This window comes from Syngnathus typhle, linkage group LG6 (genome assembly GCF_033458585.1).
Source record: "Syngnathus typhle isolate RoL2023-S1 ecotype Sweden linkage group LG6, RoL_Styp_1.0, whole genome shotgun sequence".
Lineage (NCBI taxonomy): Eukaryota > Metazoa > Chordata > Actinopteri > Syngnathiformes > Syngnathidae > Syngnathus > Syngnathus typhle.
The window spans coordinates 10,548,173-10,567,833 of record NC_083743.1 but is presented as its reverse complement, the minus strand read 5'-3'; the positions used below and the strand labels follow the sequence as shown (position 1 = coordinate 10,567,833).

The 19,661-nt window shown below is 43.4% G+C and overlaps 2 protein-coding genes across 4 annotated transcripts; one reads left to right on the top strand and one right to left on the bottom strand.

Moving 5' to 3' along the window:
• Nucleotides 1-4,018: 4,018 nt before the first annotated feature.
• On the bottom strand, nt 4,019-16,108 carry zc3h4 (zinc finger CCCH-type containing 4). 3 transcript variants are annotated; one of them, XM_061280844.1, is made up of 14 exons: nt 15,763-16,108; nt 12,165-12,450; nt 11,387-11,494; nt 11,113-11,311; nt 10,042-10,184; nt 9,893-9,977; nt 9,683-9,813; nt 9,436-9,549; nt 9,234-9,345; nt 9,046-9,155; nt 8,227-8,687; nt 7,613-7,827; nt 7,089-7,292; nt 4,019-6,504 (listed from the first exon to the last, which is right to left on the bottom strand). In XM_061280844.1, the coding sequence occupies exons 1-14, from the start codon at nt 15,840-15,842 to the stop codon at nt 4,889-4,891; spliced, it is 3,864 nt and encodes a 1,287-aa protein (XP_061136828.1). In that variant the 5' UTR covers nt 15,843-16,108; the 3' UTR covers nt 4,019-4,888. The 3 variants fall into 3 exon arrangements, with proteins under 3 accessions (XP_061136828.1, XP_061136829.1, XP_061136830.1); XM_061280845.1 differs by having other exon boundaries at nt 7,613-7,824; XM_061280846.1 differs by lacking the exon at nt 15,763-16,108 and adding an exon at nt 14,627-15,756.
• A 702-nt stretch (nt 16,109-16,810) lies between these two features.
• On the top strand, nt 16,811-19,564 carry sae1 (SUMO1 activating enzyme subunit 1). The gene is made up of 9 exons (XM_061280855.1): nt 16,811-17,043; nt 17,164-17,275; nt 17,511-17,684; nt 17,931-18,076; nt 18,158-18,260; nt 18,648-18,753; nt 18,848-18,992; nt 19,069-19,138; nt 19,347-19,564. The coding sequence occupies exons 1-9, from the start codon at nt 16,943-16,945 to the stop codon at nt 19,437-19,439; spliced, it is 1,050 nt and encodes a 349-aa protein (XP_061136839.1). The 5' UTR covers nt 16,811-16,942; the 3' UTR covers nt 19,440-19,564.
• Nucleotides 19,565-19,661: the final 97 nt, after the last annotated feature.

Below are 19,661 nucleotides of genomic sequence, written 5' to 3'. Positions count from 1 at the left end.
TTTTCCCAGGTAATTTGTCCTGTGTGTAAGGTACTGATACAGAATGGATAACTGAAATTGGCCTGTGTATTTGAACGCTACGACATAAAGTAGTGGCAATGGCATACCACAACACTAAAAAACTAAACTTGGACATTTTATTTTTTTTCAAAGCCAAATGTTTTACTGGATCATTTGTTCTGTATATGTCACGACAAAATGCTGTCTCCAGCCCTTTTCACAATGCCCATCAGATAAAATCTCCCACACATCACTTCAAGTATTATTTTGGCAACATTCAGGATGTTCTGGAAGTTAAGGGAACACAAGGATGGCAAACAGGAAGTGGTTCATGTTCATGCGCATTTTGTGATGTTGGCACTCTGTCAAGTTTACTGCAGTTCTATCTTCTCCAGCTCTGTGCTATTACGCAACAGGTAGAACAGAACCTCTCTGGGAGTTCTGAGTGTCCTCAGTTGTTTTGGATCAAAACGTACACACTCAGAACCTTGACCAAGACTGACATGCGGCTGTGACACCGCAGTGACATCATAATGGGGAATTCTGGGAATCTATGACTAAGATGTCCATGTGGATCCACTTGACTGTGTGATTGCTGCCAGGACGGGCCCCCAAATGAGAGGCTTCATTTTGCCAGGTAGTGATATTCCCAACCAAGAATGGGGAAGCACAACATAAGAATGATGTCACCTTAGTCATGAAAAAAGAGGGACACGGATCCAATTTGACACTTAGGAAAAAGCTTCCTCCCAAAGTAGCGCACAGAATGTCATAAACGCATCAGTTCAGATGGAAATCATTTTACACACACGCACGCACACACACTCTTATTTGCAATCCCCACCTGGCAGCAAAAACTAAAGTGAAACCACACAAAATAAAAGAAAATGCACAAAGGGCAAACAGTTCTGTGTTTTTCAATCAATCAGTGATACAAAATAATTTAAAATAATTCATTAATTAATAGTAATCGGGGGGGAAATGTTTTTTAATACAGTTGAACGCAAATAAATTTAATCTATGGAATAATCGATAGAATAATTTATTTAAAAGAATTTGATTGTGACAGCCCTAGCCATCTTTACGATTATAGTCCATATTTTCAGGAGAAGCCAGTTTGTGGAAGGAGTGACACGTTCCTCTCCTTGTGGAGTGACTCGCATAAAAGCATGAGAGCACAAATGGGAAAAGAATCCCTGCTCTTGCTCTCTCCCTCCCGAAGGCCTTCAGGGTCTGACAGTCCCGCCCTTCATTCCCACAATCTGCCTGCCCCCCTCTCCTGTTCTGGAGACTCCACGGTAGTTCGGATAGGGTCAGGGACCTTCAGTGACAAACATTCCGAAATAGCTGAGGGGGAGGAGGACACATGGGTTAGTGGCGACCAATCAGCTCAGTCTTGAAAGAGTCTCAAGATGGGATCAATGGTCAAAACTGTTTTAATGTGTATGTGGGGGTTTGGGAATCTTTGTAATTTGGAAAACAAACAAATGCCACGTGACTCTGAAAGTGTGTGTATGTACGTGTGTATGTACGTGTGTGTGTCACGACAAAAACATGTTCCTCGGAAGTGCAGGAGGGGCTTGGATCCCGCGTCAGCGTTTGTCCGGAACATTCCGGGCCGAGGTGGTTTCAAGCTGGTGCTTCACAACAGGAAGCGGAGATGTTGTTCTTGGACTAAAACGCCCAACAGTTGTCTTTATACTTTATTGCTTTCAAGAAATGGGGTGAGATTGCACACATATAAATGCAGTAAACAAGGTCTTGGAGCAAGCAAAACACTTGCAGTCACACCTAAAATGGGAAAAGCTGTGAAAAATTAGTCAATCCACAATATAGAGACCGTCTATATATTAAAATAATATATAATTTTATAGCTCCAACACATTTTAAATAACACACTCTCCAAACGAGAGAGGCAAAGTGTGCATGTTCCATTCAGTGTGAAAATCAACTGGAAGTCATTTGGTTCTGAGAAATTTGTGTATTGTATAAAAAGGTTTTAAAAATGCCGCATTCGGTTTGAAATGATTCAAAAACAGGAAGTTAAGAATATGCATCACGGCTCTTTATGATGACAATACAAAAGTACAGACAGGACTTGACTGACTATCCAGAGAGGGAAATAAGTAAATGAGGGCCGGATACCGTCTGACCTAAAACCTTCCTCAGACTTTTACGGGAAAGCTACAAGCAGATTTAGCGGAATGATGCATTGTAGAGATGACGGAGGGTGAACTCTATTGTGGGTTTGGAGTGACTCAGTTTGATTTTCTCAAGATGTACAAATAGGAAGTGCATTAACCTTTCTTTTTGTGAACATAAGGGTACAGTTCTTTCTCCCTGTGTGGGAACTTTCCAGTGTTCTGATATTTACGACACACAAGTAGACATTACGAGATTAAGGCCTCCCGCCAGAGAGTCACGTATCAGCTATTTGAAGCCATGTCAGGATGCAAGCCAACACCTAAGTGGCTACTTTTGTTTCATCGGGTTAATCGAGATTAACTTTACCTCCATTCTCTCTTGATGTCTCATCAAGTTCCATGTTGAAATAGGGCAAAATGTAAAATAATTAAAGTGAAGTGAATATTTCACTTCCCAAATGCACTAAGCCTACAAGGTAAATATCAACTGTAGTGCTGCTGCTTTGTACATTTGAGAAAGGGGCTCCTGCATGCTCACATGACACCATCCCTAAATGGACTGAAGAAAATGTCTACTATTTATACTGTCACCTAACTCCCTAAAGACAGCGCCCCCGCAAGATCACAGCCAGCGGCACAGGCATCCTTTGCTGAAGATAAATCTCCAAATCCCGGGCCAAAGGTCTAAGAGGATTGCATGTGCTAAATATATATATATGAACACACTCTCCGCAGGTAACGGCAGCTAAGAAGATTGGCCACCAAAGAGAATCACACACCAACCCACAGTAACAGTGATTTCACTGTTGCTGTAAAATGGGTAAGAATTGCTCCCCTGGGGAAAAAACAAAAACAAATAAAAAAGTGATTAAAAAAAAAAAAAAAGGGAGGTCATTATTTAAATCTAAGTTATTTGTTCCCAGTATCAACTTTTGAACACTGATGTTCACACATACTTTAAAGAGGTGACTTCTGAGACCATCTGGACGTTGTGGGTAACCAAAACAGCAGCAAAATGTATATCTTGTATCAGATAATGATAGATCAATAGATCTTGGTGTTTATTAGTGTTCCCCTGTCATTGGATCACTATACATTGTACACAACATTGTGTGGGTGTTGTTTGATTATAAACTCCACCTGAACCTAAATTTTACTATACAGTAAATGTGTTTGTGTAACAATGTTCAATAAATTAATAACTTGTTTGTACCAGCAGCATGTTTACTACAAGTGGTTTTTGTGCCTAATTAGTGACCAGTGGGTGCATAATGCACACATTGATGGTGGATAATAGTTACGTTTCAAATAATATGAATCTGGGTAGAAAGTCTATTACATTTATGAGATAAAAAAGTTAAACTCATGCAGCATATATCATACTAGTACAATGTGCATCCCAGTTTCGTCACCAAATGAGTGTAGGTTAAGTGACGACTCCAAATAGCCCAAAGGTGTTAATGTGGGTGCAAATGCTGCTTTGTGCGTTGCTATTGGCTGGTAGCCAGTGCAGGGTGTATCCCATTTCTTGCACCAAGTCTGTTTAGGCTTATTGAATACTCTAAATTTAGCTACCCGATGTAACTAACAGCCAGGGAGTGCATGTACAGTTTTCCAGGAGGAGGTGTGGAGCAGTGAAAGGAAATCTCTGAGGTGCACTCACCAGTCCCACTGGAGCCGACCCGACTAGGATTGGGCGGGGTTACAGGAAGCGGCGGTGAGGGATTGCAGTGAGAACAGGAAGCGGCCCGCACGCCGCCGGCGGCAACACAATTGAAAATGATTCTGAAATCAGAACGCAACTATGTACATGCTCAAATCAGAAATATTTTTTTCTGCCACTCAGTCACAAACAAAACAGCCAGGGAGCTGCCTTGAATCTGGTTGGTGTCTTTATTCAAATACTCACCCGGTGGTGTACAGTTAGAGAACCCACCACTATAATGGACAAGAAAAAGCTCAAATGGATTTTGTTGTCAATGCAAAGAAATGAAAGCAGATTCTGAATTTTTTTTTTTTTACAAAACCCACAACAAAGTGAATAGCAGAACCTAATAAAAAAAATACATTGTGTTAAAACAACAAACGCTAAGTATGTGGAAGTATGTTTTAAGTATAAAAATAAATTAAAAGGAACAATATTTTCTTTTTTTACAAAAAAAGGATCCTATTGGAGCTGGTCTCAAAACTCGTCTCCTGGGAGAACTTGGTGTGTTCTCAATGGCAAGCAGCGGTAAAACATTTGTGATTGTCACGTCGCCATCAAGAACGCCAGAGACGCAACATGAACGCTCCCATTCTGAATCTAATGATTTCTCTTCCTCTGCAGAAGGAACAACAGGAATTGGAGGTGGGGAGCTGACGACCCTATTGAAACGGTTAAGGTGAGCAACATTAAAAACTAGGGTCCTCCCTGGGAGGACAGTGCACGGAAGTAGAAAAATAAATACATGTATTGAAAAATGGAAACAAAGCTGGTTATGGGATGATGGGCAGTGGCGCTGCTGGGTTAATCATAATAACATAAATCACAACGGTTCCGATTCCATTGTTATTCAATGCTATAGCTGGAGGTGAGACGAGTGATACTGAGCGAATGCTAAAACGCTGTCTGTTGTGTCCGTACTTATACAACAGTTCCTCTGTTTAAAATAGACATATAACTCTCCCACATCCCCCAAAATCTATTGCACTCATAGCGTGCGTCCATGTTGGATCAACAACATGTCAGGAGTTGACTGGCATCACTGGCAGAACGGCGACGCGGTAGGATCAAAGCCCTTGAAAACGTCCTTGAGTGACCCATTGTCCTGCTCAGCGGTTGGCTGTTCCGACTGGGCCGGGCTGCTACCCCCAAACGGGCTGCTGGTCCCACCGGGTTTACCGGCCTGCTTGACCACACCAAAGAGGGTGGACACTGGGAGGTTGTGAACGCCAGCGGGCGCCTGCTCCGCCGCGGCTCCAGAAGAGGCCGGACCCCCGGTAGGGGGCCCTCCCAGTGCGGCAGAGTTGGGCGAGGGCGCAGGTTTGGGTCGGGGTCTGTTATAGCTGTTGTACCGGTCGGTGCCTTGCTCGACGGTTTTCTCTGGCTCAGGTTGCTCCAACGCAGACTTGCGGACAAACAAAGGCTCTTTTGGTTTTGTTTTGCTAGTTGAGGGCTCACTTTGTCGGGACTCTGAGTTGGGGGAGTTGTTGGGCCCACCGGCAGTACCGGGGCTTCCTGGTTTGGTAGTCCGTGGGTCATAGAGACTGATGCTGCTCAGTACATTGGCACCCCCTGGTGCGCCGGGCGCCGCACTGCGTCCAGTTCCACCTGAAGAAAGAAGCCTTGGATCATAGGGAGCGATGGTGGGTGGCGAGGAACCAGATGTGGCCGCAGTAGAGGAAGAGGATTCAGGGGGTGGGGCCAGAGGCTCAGACGCCTGCTTGAGGGCCGACTTCTGTGGCTGGAGGCGAGGGTCCGTGGGACCTTTCCGTGCCATGCGAGGGTCGACAGGCTTTTCTGAGGGGGTGGCCGGAAGAGGGGGAGGTTGAGGCAGCAGCGCCAGAGGGGGAGTGGGGGTGGGTGCCGGCGGAGGGGATAAAGACTGGGAAGGGCTGGAGCTGACTGTCTTCAAGATGCGAGACAGCAGCTCAAAGTCCGGAATGGAGGATGATGGAGCGGTAGAGGGTTCTGAGGTGGGGGGTGCGGCTATGGGAGGAGACTGCGAGTGGGGGTGGACAATGCGGGACAGACGTGGGTCGAGGGAGGGGACCGGAGGAATGCCAGGGGGGAGAGGAAGCAGGTCTTGTTTGGGAAGTGGGAGCGGGAGGAGGTCCTCGGGGGACCAGGTGATGGTTTTGGAGAAAGCGGGCATGTGGAGAACAATATCCTTCTTGATGTGGCTGAACTGTTGCAACTGGGAACGGGGGTCCCTCAGGGCCATTCCCATCAAGGGATCCAGAGGGATTGGAACAGGCTTGTCCCGCAGCACTCGCTCCGTCTCCTCCTCCTCCGCTGCCGGTGCTGTGAGTGGTGGCGGTTTGTAGATGAGAGGATGCTCAGCTTTAGAAACAGTGGGTTGAAGAGCGGCAGAGCTCGGAGAGGCGGCGGACAATCGGGCGAGCCGTGGGTCCGCCGGTGGGCCCGTCGAGGGTGCGGGCGGTGCCAGGTCTGGTACGACAGCTCGGGCCAGACGTGGGTCACGAGCCAGACGCGGGTCAGCAGGGCGTGCCTGGGGGATGCTGGTCTTGAGGCGAGGGTCGCTCGGCGTGTCCGTCTTAGGAGGACCCTGCGTCTGCTGCCGAAGTGTCTTTAGGATGGACGTCACACTACTGCCACCATCCTCATCCTCGCTGGAGTACCAGTTACCAGAGTCACCTGGAAACAACACAATATCCACATGACATCTGAATAATCAGGGTGCCGTCAGGCTTAATGATCTGATCTTACATTACAATGTCCAATTTTGCACAAAGACTTAATTTCCTATCTTATTTGATTTCTTCCCTTTTGCTTCAAGAAAAAAGCAAACAAAAATGACATTTGCACCCTTACAAATGCTGAGTTAAAAATAACCCAAATTGGGCTATAAATTGGACTGACCAACATCCTGGGTTGGTTAGCACAAAACCCAAAAGATTGGGTTGTTTTTTGCCAAACAACTCAAGGTTGGGTCAAATTAAACCAACTTCTTGGGTTGGTCCAATTTGTGAGCGTACAACTTGGTATAATTTGAGCTAACAAAGCCCCTACAAATAATCATACATGTCCTAACAAATAAATTCAAATTAGTTGATTTACCACTTATCCATAGAGTATTGTACTAATTTTAGAGGGGTTGGCCTGTGTCGGTCGTCTGATTGCCAAGTTGACAGCCCTCGGCGTATGCCTGAATCAGGGCACTACGGCTTTCAAGACAAGAAAAATGTAAAAAAAAAAAAAAGGCGTTGTCAGATATTTACCTTCAGTGTCTCTGCACTTCGCTGAGCCTCCATCAATGCGTCTAGCTCGTTCCTCCTCCTCCTGTTGCTTCTGTTGGATTCTCATAAAGAGGACACGCTGTGCGGGAGGGAGAAGGTCCGAGACGGATATTCCTCCCTGACTTGCTCCGTTGGGGGCGTCCTCCTGGCTACTTAACTTAGCAGCACTTCCTTGATAGTTTTCACCTAGGGGGGAATTGTGACATAAGAACTCAGCAAAGGAAAGTTCACTTGAACTAGATCTGAGCCTTACAGAGGAGGTGAATGCAAGCGTGTGACGCACATCATGCAACTTCCAACCATTCACTGGTACAGTGTTGGGACTGGCTTGCCAGGCTAGTGAAGTAAGATGTTTGGCCACATGGAATAATCATTATAATAATGGATTCATTCGTGGCAGGTCTAATTTAAATAGGATTTTTGTGAAAAGAAAATACGCATTTTATTTAATTTTATTTATCACCCAATTCCAACAGAAAGCATTTCATTCTCAGCATTATTCTCACCCTCTTCCACCACTCCTTCCATCGTCATTCCCTCTTGATTGAAGAAAGTGTTGAAGTAGTTCCCGCCAGCCTGAGGAGGCTGCATGGCACCCCCGTGAGGAGGACAATCGCCAGATGCAAACGTGCCCATGTTCTCGGTGGGGAAGCTGGTGGGGGGCGCCCCCGGTGGACCAGGTGCTGGAGTTGTTGCCTGGGTGTTGCTTGGTACCTGGCTTCTGAGGGGAAGGACCTCATAAGTGAATGCAAAACAATACAAAAACCACTTCCAAGTCAAAAAAATGTTCAATGCGATATTAATCAGAATACCGTCTTTTGAGTAGCAGGGCTGCATATTATTGTAAAGAAAAAAAAATATACTTGACTGTTCAGTGAAGGGGGGAGCAATTATTTGTGTTTGCCCTTTTGTTCATTGTATGAATTCCCACAGTAACTAACTCTCACACGAAACTTATTTTACCAAAACAAGAAATTACGTGCAAAGCTGCTAACTTTTACCATTGTTAATACTGCATTTTCTGGACCCCTCCCTGCTTTTGCCAGTGTCAACTCCACAAGGAGTATCGTCTGGATATATCAGGTTTCCTTTAAAATGAAGTAAATTTGTGTGGACTCACTTAACAGCCAGTTTATGAGCCAGCTGTCCGGTTGGTTGCACTTTGATCTCAAACAAGGAGGGGATCTTCTTTCCGCCACCCCCTCCACCACCAGTGGGCGCGGGGACCATTTGAGGGGGTTGTCCACTGGGGTTCAAGGGTGCTCCTTGGTATGGCGCTCCCTCTGGATTTGGAATTGGAGGACCACCTGAGTTGGGAGAAGGAACCATCCCAAGACCACTGGGGGGAGCCTTGTTGGGGAGGGGTGCCTGGTTGGTAGCTGGGACGCCCCCAAAGTCACCGGATGCGGGGCCTCCGAAATCCCCTGCCCCGGCATTGGCTTCTAGTGGTGCCGGGCGAGGGGGAGTGGGCAGTAGGCCCACTCCAGGTGGGGGTTTGGGCAGAGGGTTGATCCCCTGCTTCTTCAGCTCCTCCACCTCTTTCTCGTCCTCTGCCCCGGCCTCTGCGTCCTCAGCCAGCATCTGAACGCACAACAAAATGGAGATTATTATTAATGTGTCTCTTCTCAAAAAGTATTGGAACAATGAGGCCTATTCTTATAGTTTTGCAGTAGAGTGGCAATATTCTGGAAAAACTGATCTACTTGTTGTTTTATGATATATATAAATACAAAGGTGAAGCTTCGGTGCCAATAAACTGTCGATGAGTTAGGGAACTTAATTTGACAAAAGTAATGCTTTGTTGCTCTTGTGGCATCTTTAGACGTTTATTAACCTTTTTAGGAAAGGTGTCAATTGCGCACAGATTTTCAAATAGTGGTGGTTTGGCGTCATCAAAATTTGTTATAAAAATTATTATTCGTGCACATGAGGGTCTGACCTTGTTGAGCAGCTCCTTGGTATCGTCGTTGAGGTTTTCGTGGGAGAACATGCACTCGTCGCCATTGACACAGTTGCCTGTGGTATGGAACAGCTTGCAGGGGAATTCGCGTGGCGTCAACGTTAAGGGAGTAATGCAGAAACTTAGTCACTCTCAAATAAACACTTCCAAAATTGCTGAAAGGATATCATGCATGTAAGGGCAGTGATTGGCTCGAGCACAGTAACCAGTGATATAAAACTTGCACAACTCTTTGTTCTTGGGCAACTCAATGTCGTGGCTAAAGTTGCAGTATTCCTCCTAGTGATCAAAAGAGGAAGCATGAATAAAATGACCGATATAATCAGATATAGTACATGCCTAAAAAGCAACTGGTATTTTTGGGCTCACCCAGGTGCATCTGTTTTCCATGTAATACTTGCAGATGGCTTTTCCTTTCTTATCCTGGTACTTTTCGTTCTGATTCCTCTTGCCCATTCCTGATCCAGCATCACCTCCTCCATCCTTTAAAAAAAAATACAAAGGATTTAATTAAGGGTACAGAGTACATCAAAACTATAAGGACCCTCCCCTCACACTTCATGTCCCAGGGTGAATCCTCAAAGTAAAATTTTGAAGCCATGCTTTGAGAACATACCCCATTGTCCATGTCTCCATTGTTGTCGTCCTCGTGGCTGATGTCCCCTCTTCCTCGCCCTCGGCTCCTCATTTTGCCTCTCATCATGCCACGTCCTCCTTTGCCTCGACCTCTTCCACGGCCGCCTCTGCCTGGAGTATACCCAAAGAAACGTGTTCAGGGTGAGGGTGTTAAACTAAATACTCGCTTCTACAAGTGCAAAGGACTTACCTCTTCCTCTGTCTTTGGACCTCTTGTACTGATAGTCGTCATAGTCCTCTTCCCCCATGTGGTCATAATCATCCTCATACTGAAGCTAAACACAAAGATAAATGTCGACCACTCCTCCACAGCAAGAGATGGACATCAAAAGCACTCACTTCCATCTCCTCCACAAAACCATCTCCATCATCGTCTCCCATTTTTCCGCCTCGTCCGCCTCTTCCTCGGCTGCCTCCTCGTCCACCTCGCCGCCCGCCCCTCATTCCACCTCGACCCCTCATGTTCCTCATGCGACCACGACCTCCAATAAGAAAAGGATGAGATTCACTTAAAAACAGTAATGTCTCCATTCCTGACAAGATCTCATCAACATAAATCTAAATCTTCAGCCTTGTTGAGCGGCAGATTTGATGCCAAGAACATCACTGAGCCTTCTTCAAAGAATGTCAACTGCTGAAAATGTCTGCATGCAGATTTTCACTCTGATCCTTACAATTTTAAGCTGTTTTCTTTAAATTTACTGTTCATAAAATACCTTAACATATAGATAGCTCTCCATATTCCACCCAAAAATATATTTTTCTCTGCAGAGAAACAATATCCATGCTGTTTCTTGATGTGTCTATTATTTCTAAGACCTTTAAATGTAAAATTTAGTGACCTACTTTTTTTAAGAAGGCCTTCATTTAAAAACAAAACATTTATTTACACTTTCTGTGTCGTATTTGTGTTCATGGTTCAATGTGACCCGCCGTGTGTTTAATCATTAAGCAAAAGCACAAATGAAAACATGGGAAAACTTTTACTAACAAGTTTTCTTTTCACCTTCTTCTGGCCAACTTTTTATGGTCAGTTGAATATAGGTAATGCAGCATCTATGTTTGCAAAATAAAAAAATCATTTGAAAAATTATGATACAAGAAACAAAAATGAGGCCACACTTTTCTTTTCAGTTTAGAAAACTACAAGTGCACCTCGATAAGTAGAAATATTATGGAAAACAATCACTTCAATGCAAAAACATTCAACATTATGTAATAGTATCAATTATTGTTACCTTAAAAATTATGAATGATATTTTTGATAACACTACATGGGTTTTATTGTTTGTATTCAGTTCATATTCAAATTCACTGAGACTATTCACCATTTTTCCAAGCACCCAAAACTTTAAAATTGGTCAAATTGCCATGTAATATGAGGAAGAGAAAAATTCCCATTACACTCACCTCGTCCTCCGCGTCCACCCTCCTTGGCCTTGCGGTACATGTGGAGCTCCTTGGTGAAGTCGTCATAGTCCTCGCCACCCATGTCCTGCTCCTCCTCCCCCTCGTAGTTGTCCTCCTCATAGTCATCATAGCCACCATAGCCCGGCTTGTCCATCTTCATGTAGCCAACCTTCTTGGAGGCACCATAGCCAGGGTGAGGCTGCAGGAGGGATTGGGCGATCATGTGAAGAAACAGGCCGAGGCGATGCTTTAAGTGTTTTACTCGTTGACTTACGGCTGGGGGGTACTGGGGGCTGTATTCTCTGTACTTCCTCTTCTCGCTGGGTGAGTAGTCAGAATCATCACTGAAGTCCGAGAAGTCATCATCAGATGACGCGTGACGCTGTGGGAGAACGTAATAGAGAGTTAATGGGGTGTATCAAACTGTTAACACTGAGGAGCTCAACTTTATTGAGACAGCAGTTTTTTTTAACAAATATTTTGGGTGTGAAATCCAAAACCGGTCTCAGTTTTTCTCTGTCAGCTCATTCTAGAGCGAATTACCAATCTTTATTGCACTAACAAACAAAGATATTTTATAGCTCTTCAAAACCTCTCATTGGACACCCCAGATAAAAGTCCCCCCAAATCCAATAAAGGAGGCTGATTTAGAGTGGTCAATGAAGGTAACGTGTTTTCAAAATTAAGTTACACTGATCTAGAGCAGAGATTTTCAACTGTTGGATCGGACCCAAAATGGGTGGGTTGCAAAATGATAGTGACTTGACTTGTTTGGACAACAAGACTATTTTTTACTTTCCTAAAAAGAGCTCAGTGCCAACAAGAGTTAAATTATGTTTAGTTCATTTTGTGCAATTTTGATAGCTAATTTTACTTGATTCATTTTTGTACATGAGAATGTCATGCTCACTTTCAATTTCCTAATGAGGTGCTGTGAAAGGCACTTGGAACATGTAACCGTGATTTAAAAATGTGGTATACTGTACATACAATATGTTTTGAGAGGACTTTCTAAAAAATTTGTGGATGTGTACCCCACCAGTTTTCCTTACTTTGTGCTTGGACTTGCGTTTTTTCTTTGTGCGCCTCTTCTCTCGCTCTTTCTCCTTCTTCCTCTTGCGCTTCCGCCGGTGCGAGCGCTCCTCGTCCGAATTGCTGCTGGCATGTCGCTCCCGACTTCGAGGGGCACGCTCACCGCCAGCATCACCTGCTGCACCGGTGTCACCACCCCCTGCTTCCTCGCCCACCTCTGCGCCTCCTCCTCCAGCAGCTGCGTCGCCTCCCACCTCACCCCCATCATCCTCCAGCTCGCCCTCCTCCAGTTCGCCCTCCTCTGGCCTGTGTGCACATGACAGAGATATGCGTTCATGTAATTATATTGACTTCTCATTCACAGTGTTTTATAACACAAATATTATGTATTCTGACCCACAACAATTCAACATGGAGCAGTGCTGCGGCACACTTGTGTTCTGTGCAAGATCTTCAGGTGTGCAGTTTGAAAAGTATTCCTTTTCCTTAAATGGCCTGAAAATTATTTATTTACTACAAATAGTGGATCATTGTCAATCCATCTATGCCAGGATATTTTTCCTTATCGAAAATATTTTCCTTTGGCACAATAACAGGCGTACAAACGATTTAGAGCAGTGTTTCCCAACGTCTCAAGTATTGCGCCAAAGCACCCATTTTACATTACAAAGTTTTCACAGCACACCATTAATACTGATAATATTGTCCCATTTTATTCCTAAATTTACTTTGAACACAAAGATTAGATTTCAGGAAGCCAGGTCTTATTCTGTTGTACAAATGGCAACAGGTTGATTCAGAGATTATTGTACATTGTGCCATGGAATGCATGAGCATTTCATTGTTCTGCCTGTCACTATACATCAGCGGCATAGATGGGCTCACGGTATATTAGTAATTACTAAATTATAATTTTCTGACACCCAGGTTGAGAATCACGTAATTAAAGCACTCAACGAATCTATCACAAGTTAGTCAAGACAAAAAATAGAGTTAGATAATTGATACAATCCTCCCAGTGCTATTCTAAATTTATTAGAAAATAAGATATACGGTTATATATTATGAGCACTTGTGGAGGTTTGAGGCTTTTTGTAACAGTCCTACTAATGTTAATCTTTTTAGAATTGCATGGTCTGCTACGTCAATCGGTGTCATCAGACGGCTTTGGCACAAGCACGATAGGTCGTCAACATTGACACTGTGGATGGCTCAGGTAACGACCAACATTGAAATGCTAATCAATGAATTAACATGGCTCACATGATATTGGCGCATCACAGGCTGGTGCCTGGAGTACAATGGGGAGATTAATGACAAATTAACAATTAAGCATATTAACTATTTTTTTTACACATCTCCACGAAAAATATGAAGCTTTGCAAACATTCAACAATCTATCTATCCATTCATCTTCAACACTGCTTATCCTGCTCAGGGTCGCGGGGGGAGCCTATCCCAGCTGACATCGGGTGAAAGGCAAATTGTACCCTGAACTGGTCGCCAGCCAGTTGCAGGGCATTCAACTAATGGTTTCAAAATGAATTGATAAGTTGAAACTGATTGTCAATTGATTTAAAAAAAAATAATAATTCAAATTTTATAATTGAAGGTTGTCCAAATTGTCTGATTTCAGGCTCTCAAAAATAATAATTCTCTGATTTCTCTAGTCCTTCATGAAAGCAGACTAATTAATAATTTGTTCAATCAAAATAAGACAATTGCCAACATCTGCTTTTACTTTGGACAACAATGACTATCATTTTTTTTCTTGTGATATTGCTTAACTCTTGTTTAGTTGTAATCAGTAAATAATAAACAAAAATGATTGGTTAATAAACAGTAATCAGGGATCTAAAAAAAAAAAAAATCTATTAATTTTTTATTTTAAATACACTTTAATGCAAACAAAATTGTATCCGACGATTCAATTAATGGGGTTAGGATCAGGGAATGCCGGGAATAATTGTTTCTACACTTTTGTGGTAAATTGTCTTATTTAACATTTCTGACTGAACGTTTGGCTGTGTCTCTGTTGATAGAAGCCACTCTGGCAAGCAACAGCTTGACAGTCAATTTTTCACAGGGAATTATTTATCCTCAAATTCAGGGATTTTGACTCCATTTTGAAGAAATATTGGCATGACTCACTGCATAAAGCTGGCAATGGACCTTTCAAGCCCACACGTTTAAGTGCAAACCCATTTTAACAAGGTTAGTCTGCCCTTTGCCTGAAGACTTGGTTTAATATGTCAAAGACACAAGTGGACAAAAAGATTTTGATTGCATTTCTGTGGATAAGCAACAAGAGAACAACACATTTCTCCATTATGACTAGTTACCAATCTGCAACAAACCCTCACCAAACTCAAAACCATTCAACACAGCACAAGTCTTCTCGATGCAAATTGCACCACCGTGGGCAACAGTTAGAGGCATAATTAATTAGAGAAGGGCCACGATTAAAAGGGGGGATACTTACTGTGACAGGCCTTCTTCATATTTTGCACTCACAACCATTAAAAAGTCCTCCTGCTAACACTTTGGGGTCACTGGTGGGATTTGAGGGAGCTGGGAATCGGATTTACTAAAACATTCAACTAATTTGCCAACTGGGAACTGGGTGGTTACGTTACAAACTGATTTTGGTGTTTGACTTCTGGGATGCTTTGCAGACATTTTACACAGCGCTGGTACATACAGTTTTTGAACATGTTAGACAAACAGCACAATCTCAGGGATGGGGAAGAGGGGGGGGAAAGGGCAATTTGACTGCTACTATGCCCTTTAAATTAATGTTAAAGGTGACATTGTAGAAAGAATCCAATCCTGTAATGAAATATTCGCAAGATTAAAGATAACCAGCAAGTAGAACTACTTTGACATCGGGGACGATTTGTGAACTTGGTACAGCGGCTCGTTGATCTATTAGTTACAATAACACGTTAATATCGTGTTGGCTTCGTACTGTTCGTAGAACTTGGGAGTATACGTGGGTAACGGTGGTAATGTCACTTTTTATATGACGTGAGGATGACGAGACACAAAGTGAGGATCTTTATAGGGGGGAAAAAAGACACGCGCTTACGATTAGCCGTTACGAAGCTAATGTGGCTAGGTTAGCCGCCAGGACGGGCACACCTTAAATCCACAAGACTTGTTTTCGACACCCAAATAAAAATGTTACTTACAAACATTTCAATTAGTTTGTTTACGCCCCCTCCCCTCCAAAAAATAAATTTAAAAAAGGCAAAGCCACTCGACGATGGTTTAGCATTCGTCGAAGTGGTTAACGGCCGTGCCAACTAAGTGCGTTGAGGAGTGTCGGCCTGCTCTTTATGCTCGTCATCTAAGTCCGCGTTGATCCAGTTCACCGTCGTGGTGAGCTAACGTAATAAAATAAAGGGAAAACGTTCTCTCCGACATTATTTTGGTCTCCCAGTTGGCGCCGTCGTGTCAATGCACAAGTCCGTTACCGCTTTACCAGTTTTCCAGAAAAGGCGAGTTTAATCCCTCTTTGACAAAAAAAGAAAAAAAGGTATCCCCGGGCTTTTGTGTGTAAAAAAGCAGTGGACAAATAAATAATTTCATTGAAATATGATTGTAGAATTACTCGACCTTTCGTCAGTCAGGAGACTGTTGTGTTCGTGGTTGGTAGTTGGGGAGTTTGGATGGACAGTCATGCTTTCCACAGCCATTTCCTCTCTCTAACCCTTAGCTAACATGGAGGTGCCCAAAAATTCAATCTCGACACTGGAAATCTACTGGCTTATGCGTCACTTCACAAGGATCTACTTGGTTTTGGATTTAGTTGAGTTTCAGTTCATAGGCAATAGGCAATTCTCCACTGAGAGAAATTTGATGAAATTGAGTCCAGACGTTCTCTTTCCGTCCTACTGAAGCGCTGTGAAATGACGACTGATGCAACTAAAATGGCTGACCGTCTTCTTCAGAGAAATGGGGCGGACTTTCCTCGGCGTGACGTCACTACTCAACGCTTTTGTAATGCGTCTCACGGACATTACCCAGACTGGTAGCAAATAAATACGCCCTTCATTTTGACTAGTATATGTTTTGTATTGTTTTAAATCATGCACTGTAAATTTTACCTATGCAGTATTTATTAACTCGCATACCACTACTACTACTCGCACCACACATGACCTGAACTGCACTAGTCTATCAAGGTCTATTAAGATATTAGTCAGGGCATCATTAGGCTATTTAAATTTTCGCGATGTTGATTTTACTTTTATTTGTACGTCTATGTATCTGTGCCCGCATATATAGTGCACAACGCTGCCTGTCTTCAGTACTTGTCAATTGATCCACATAACTCAACAATGTAAAGTGAGAAAACCGTCGATTTTTTTTTATGAGCATTACCTTCCAACAATGCACCCCGTTTTGCCGTTAGATTTTCCATTTCTTAATTAATCCTTTATATTAAACTTAGACTAGTACACATTTACAGCTGTTCTGACGCTTCAGAATTGTTGCAAGTCAAATCGCAGGGCAAAATGCCCTAATAGCTCCCCGGAATTGCTGAGTCAATATCTATTTAAAATTTACATTTAAGTTGTATATGAACTGTTTGAGGTGAATTGATTTCACGAGAATCCCATTGTGGAAATAAACTTATATATAAACAAGAAGAAACGTGTAATTTTCATATCATGACATCATCACTCAGCGCCAATTCAGCGGGACCATCGCGACTTTTGAAACAATCGGCGGTGTAGCTTGATCGAACGATCACACTTTTAAAGCGGTTTCTCTTTTCTGTAAGAGGCCTGACATGATCGATATGATCGAGAAGGAGGACCCGATCATCACCGAGGAAGAGGCGGCTCAGTACGATCGCCAGATTCGACTTTGGGGGTTGGATGCCCAGAAGAGGTGCATAGCTTGTCATGCTAATAAAATTCGTCCCAGAGGATTCCTATCATTTGTCTATTAATTATTCATCTAAATGAATTAATATGGAACTGGTGTAATTAATGCGCAATTTTCTTGCAGACTACGTGGATCCAGAGTTCTCCTGGCTGGTTTAGGTGGTTTGGGGGCAGAGGTAGCCAAGAATCTGATCTTGGCCGGAGTGAAAGGACTCACTTTGTTGGATCATGAAAAGGTAAACGACCAAAATACAAGAGCGATCCCTCATTAGTTTAAACCCGGTTAGTTTTTTAATGAACATAAGTAAACAATGGCAGAATTATGACCGCTGGATGGCGCCTGTTGCAAATCTCTATTGGATGCAGTAAATCATGTAGTGCAGTCGATCACAATTTTTGCACCAATTACCATCTCAAAATAAAATGCATCAATAGGTCCAATGCTAATGTTTGTTGCATTTGTCTCACCAGGTGACGGAGGAGTCATGTCGAGCCCAGTTCCTGGTACCTGTGACTGAGCAGGGCCGGAATCGAGCTGAGGCGTCCCTGGAGCGTGCTCAGAACCTCAACCCCATGGTGGAGGTGCTCGCTGACACGGACAGAATAGAAGACAAACCTGACACTTTCTTCCTGCAGTTCAATGCGGTGAGTGCCCGTGAAGTAGTTGGTGTACAATGAAGCCCAGTTTGTCGCAGAGATGATCTTCCAAACTCACCTGTGATATGCGAAAGAGAACATACAGTTTACTGACTTTCATGCTACCTGTCAACTAATAATTGATTTCATCTTTTAGAGATGATGGTAGTTTGTGTCATTGATTGCTAGAATAATTGGCTTCATGGTGATGTTGGAGTCCAATTAAAAAGTTGTAGCAACGTTTTTTGCTCTTAGGTTTGTCTGACGGGCTGCTCTAAAGACGTGATGGTGCGCGTGGACCAGCTGTGCTCACAGCACAACATCCTGGTCTTCTGTGGTGACGTCCACGGTTACTACGGTTACATGTTCTGCAACCTCGGACCTGAGCACAACTATGTAGAGTACGTTTGAACAGGAGAGGAAAAAAAGGACTCTATGTCAAGTCAGTTCCACTCTGATGTAGGCTTTGTTTTGTGGTTAAGGGAGAAACCCAAAGTGGTGAAGAAGTCCCCAGGAGACTCCAATGATGGTCCCGAAGCCAAAAAGGTCAAAGTGGACCCCAATGAGACCACCATGGTGAAAAAGGTTAGAGCATACCAGTTATTAACAATAGTCTGACTTTGTTTTAAACACACAAAAATCTTGTCTGTTTACTTTTTTCAAACACGAAAACATTCAGAAAATATTTTCTGACTCATCTCATAACACTTTTTTTCATCAATAACACACGTTCAAATACAAAACAATTTCATTACTTCTGTCAAAACCCCAAATTATGTTAATCTCGAAAAAATAAATCAGGAGTGTTTTTCTTAGTGAAACCAAATTTCTCCGCATTACGTAACCATGTTCATTTTTGTGCATTAAACTGCAAAAAGCTTGTTATACTGTATCCATTTTTTTTTTGCTAATGTATCGAGTTTGAAGGAATTCATCAAGTGGGTAATGACGACATGTTGTCGTTTCAACCAGACATCCAAGTTCTGCAGGCTGAAGGAAGCTCTGGATGTGGACTGGACCAACGACAAGGCCAAAGCAACCCTCAAGCGCACGCCTGTTGACTACTTTCTGTTTCACGGTACTCACCCTTAGTCGTTTTATGGTGGGGGGGGGGGGATATGTGACAGGAGACATCCAATCAAACATCCAAAATAACAATCAATGGTCCTTAGTGTTGCTGAAGTTCCGCACAGACAAAGGCAGAGACCCCGACCCACAACGCTTTGCAGAGGACAGCCAACTGCTGAGTCAGATCCGCCAGGACGTCCTGGAGACCTTGGGGGTAGGCAGGGACCTACTCAATGACGATTTTATCAGGTAGAGTACTCATCATTGAGGCAGAAGACACTCTCTGGTTGTTGCTACTCATGATGTCCTGTTGTGTCCTCCTCAGTTTTTGCTTCTCAGAGATGTCACCTGTGTGCGCAGTTGTGGGAGGAGTGCTCGGACAGGAAATTGTGAAGGTAAGCACTCATATGTGCGCGCAGCTTTGGTCTTTAGGGTTAACTAATGATATAAATCAATACTGACAGCTAAACAAGCCCGAGTCCCAAACTAGCTCGAACCTAAACTAACCCTACAAACCAAGAACCCCAAACGTGTCCTTACCGAGGCAAAACTCAACCTTTGACACTAACCCTAACCACCAGTGTGATTTTTGTTGTTGTCCAGGCTCTGTCCCAGAGAGACGCTCCACATCGCAATTTCTTTTTCTTTGACGGCCGCAAAGGAAACGGCATGGTGGACTATTTCGGACCCAACTGAGTGTGTGAAGACAGGCTCATCCTACCAGCTATCCATCGCTCATCTAATAGCATTTATTTATGGCATAACCCATCGTTCTTTTGACATTTTCCTACTTTTGCTAATAAACAAATATGCTTCAGAAAGGTATCCTGACGTTTTTGTATTTCAATATTTGTTAAAATGATTACCTGGCAAGCAATACCTTGTTTGATTAGTTAATTACAAGGAGCACTGGAAAGC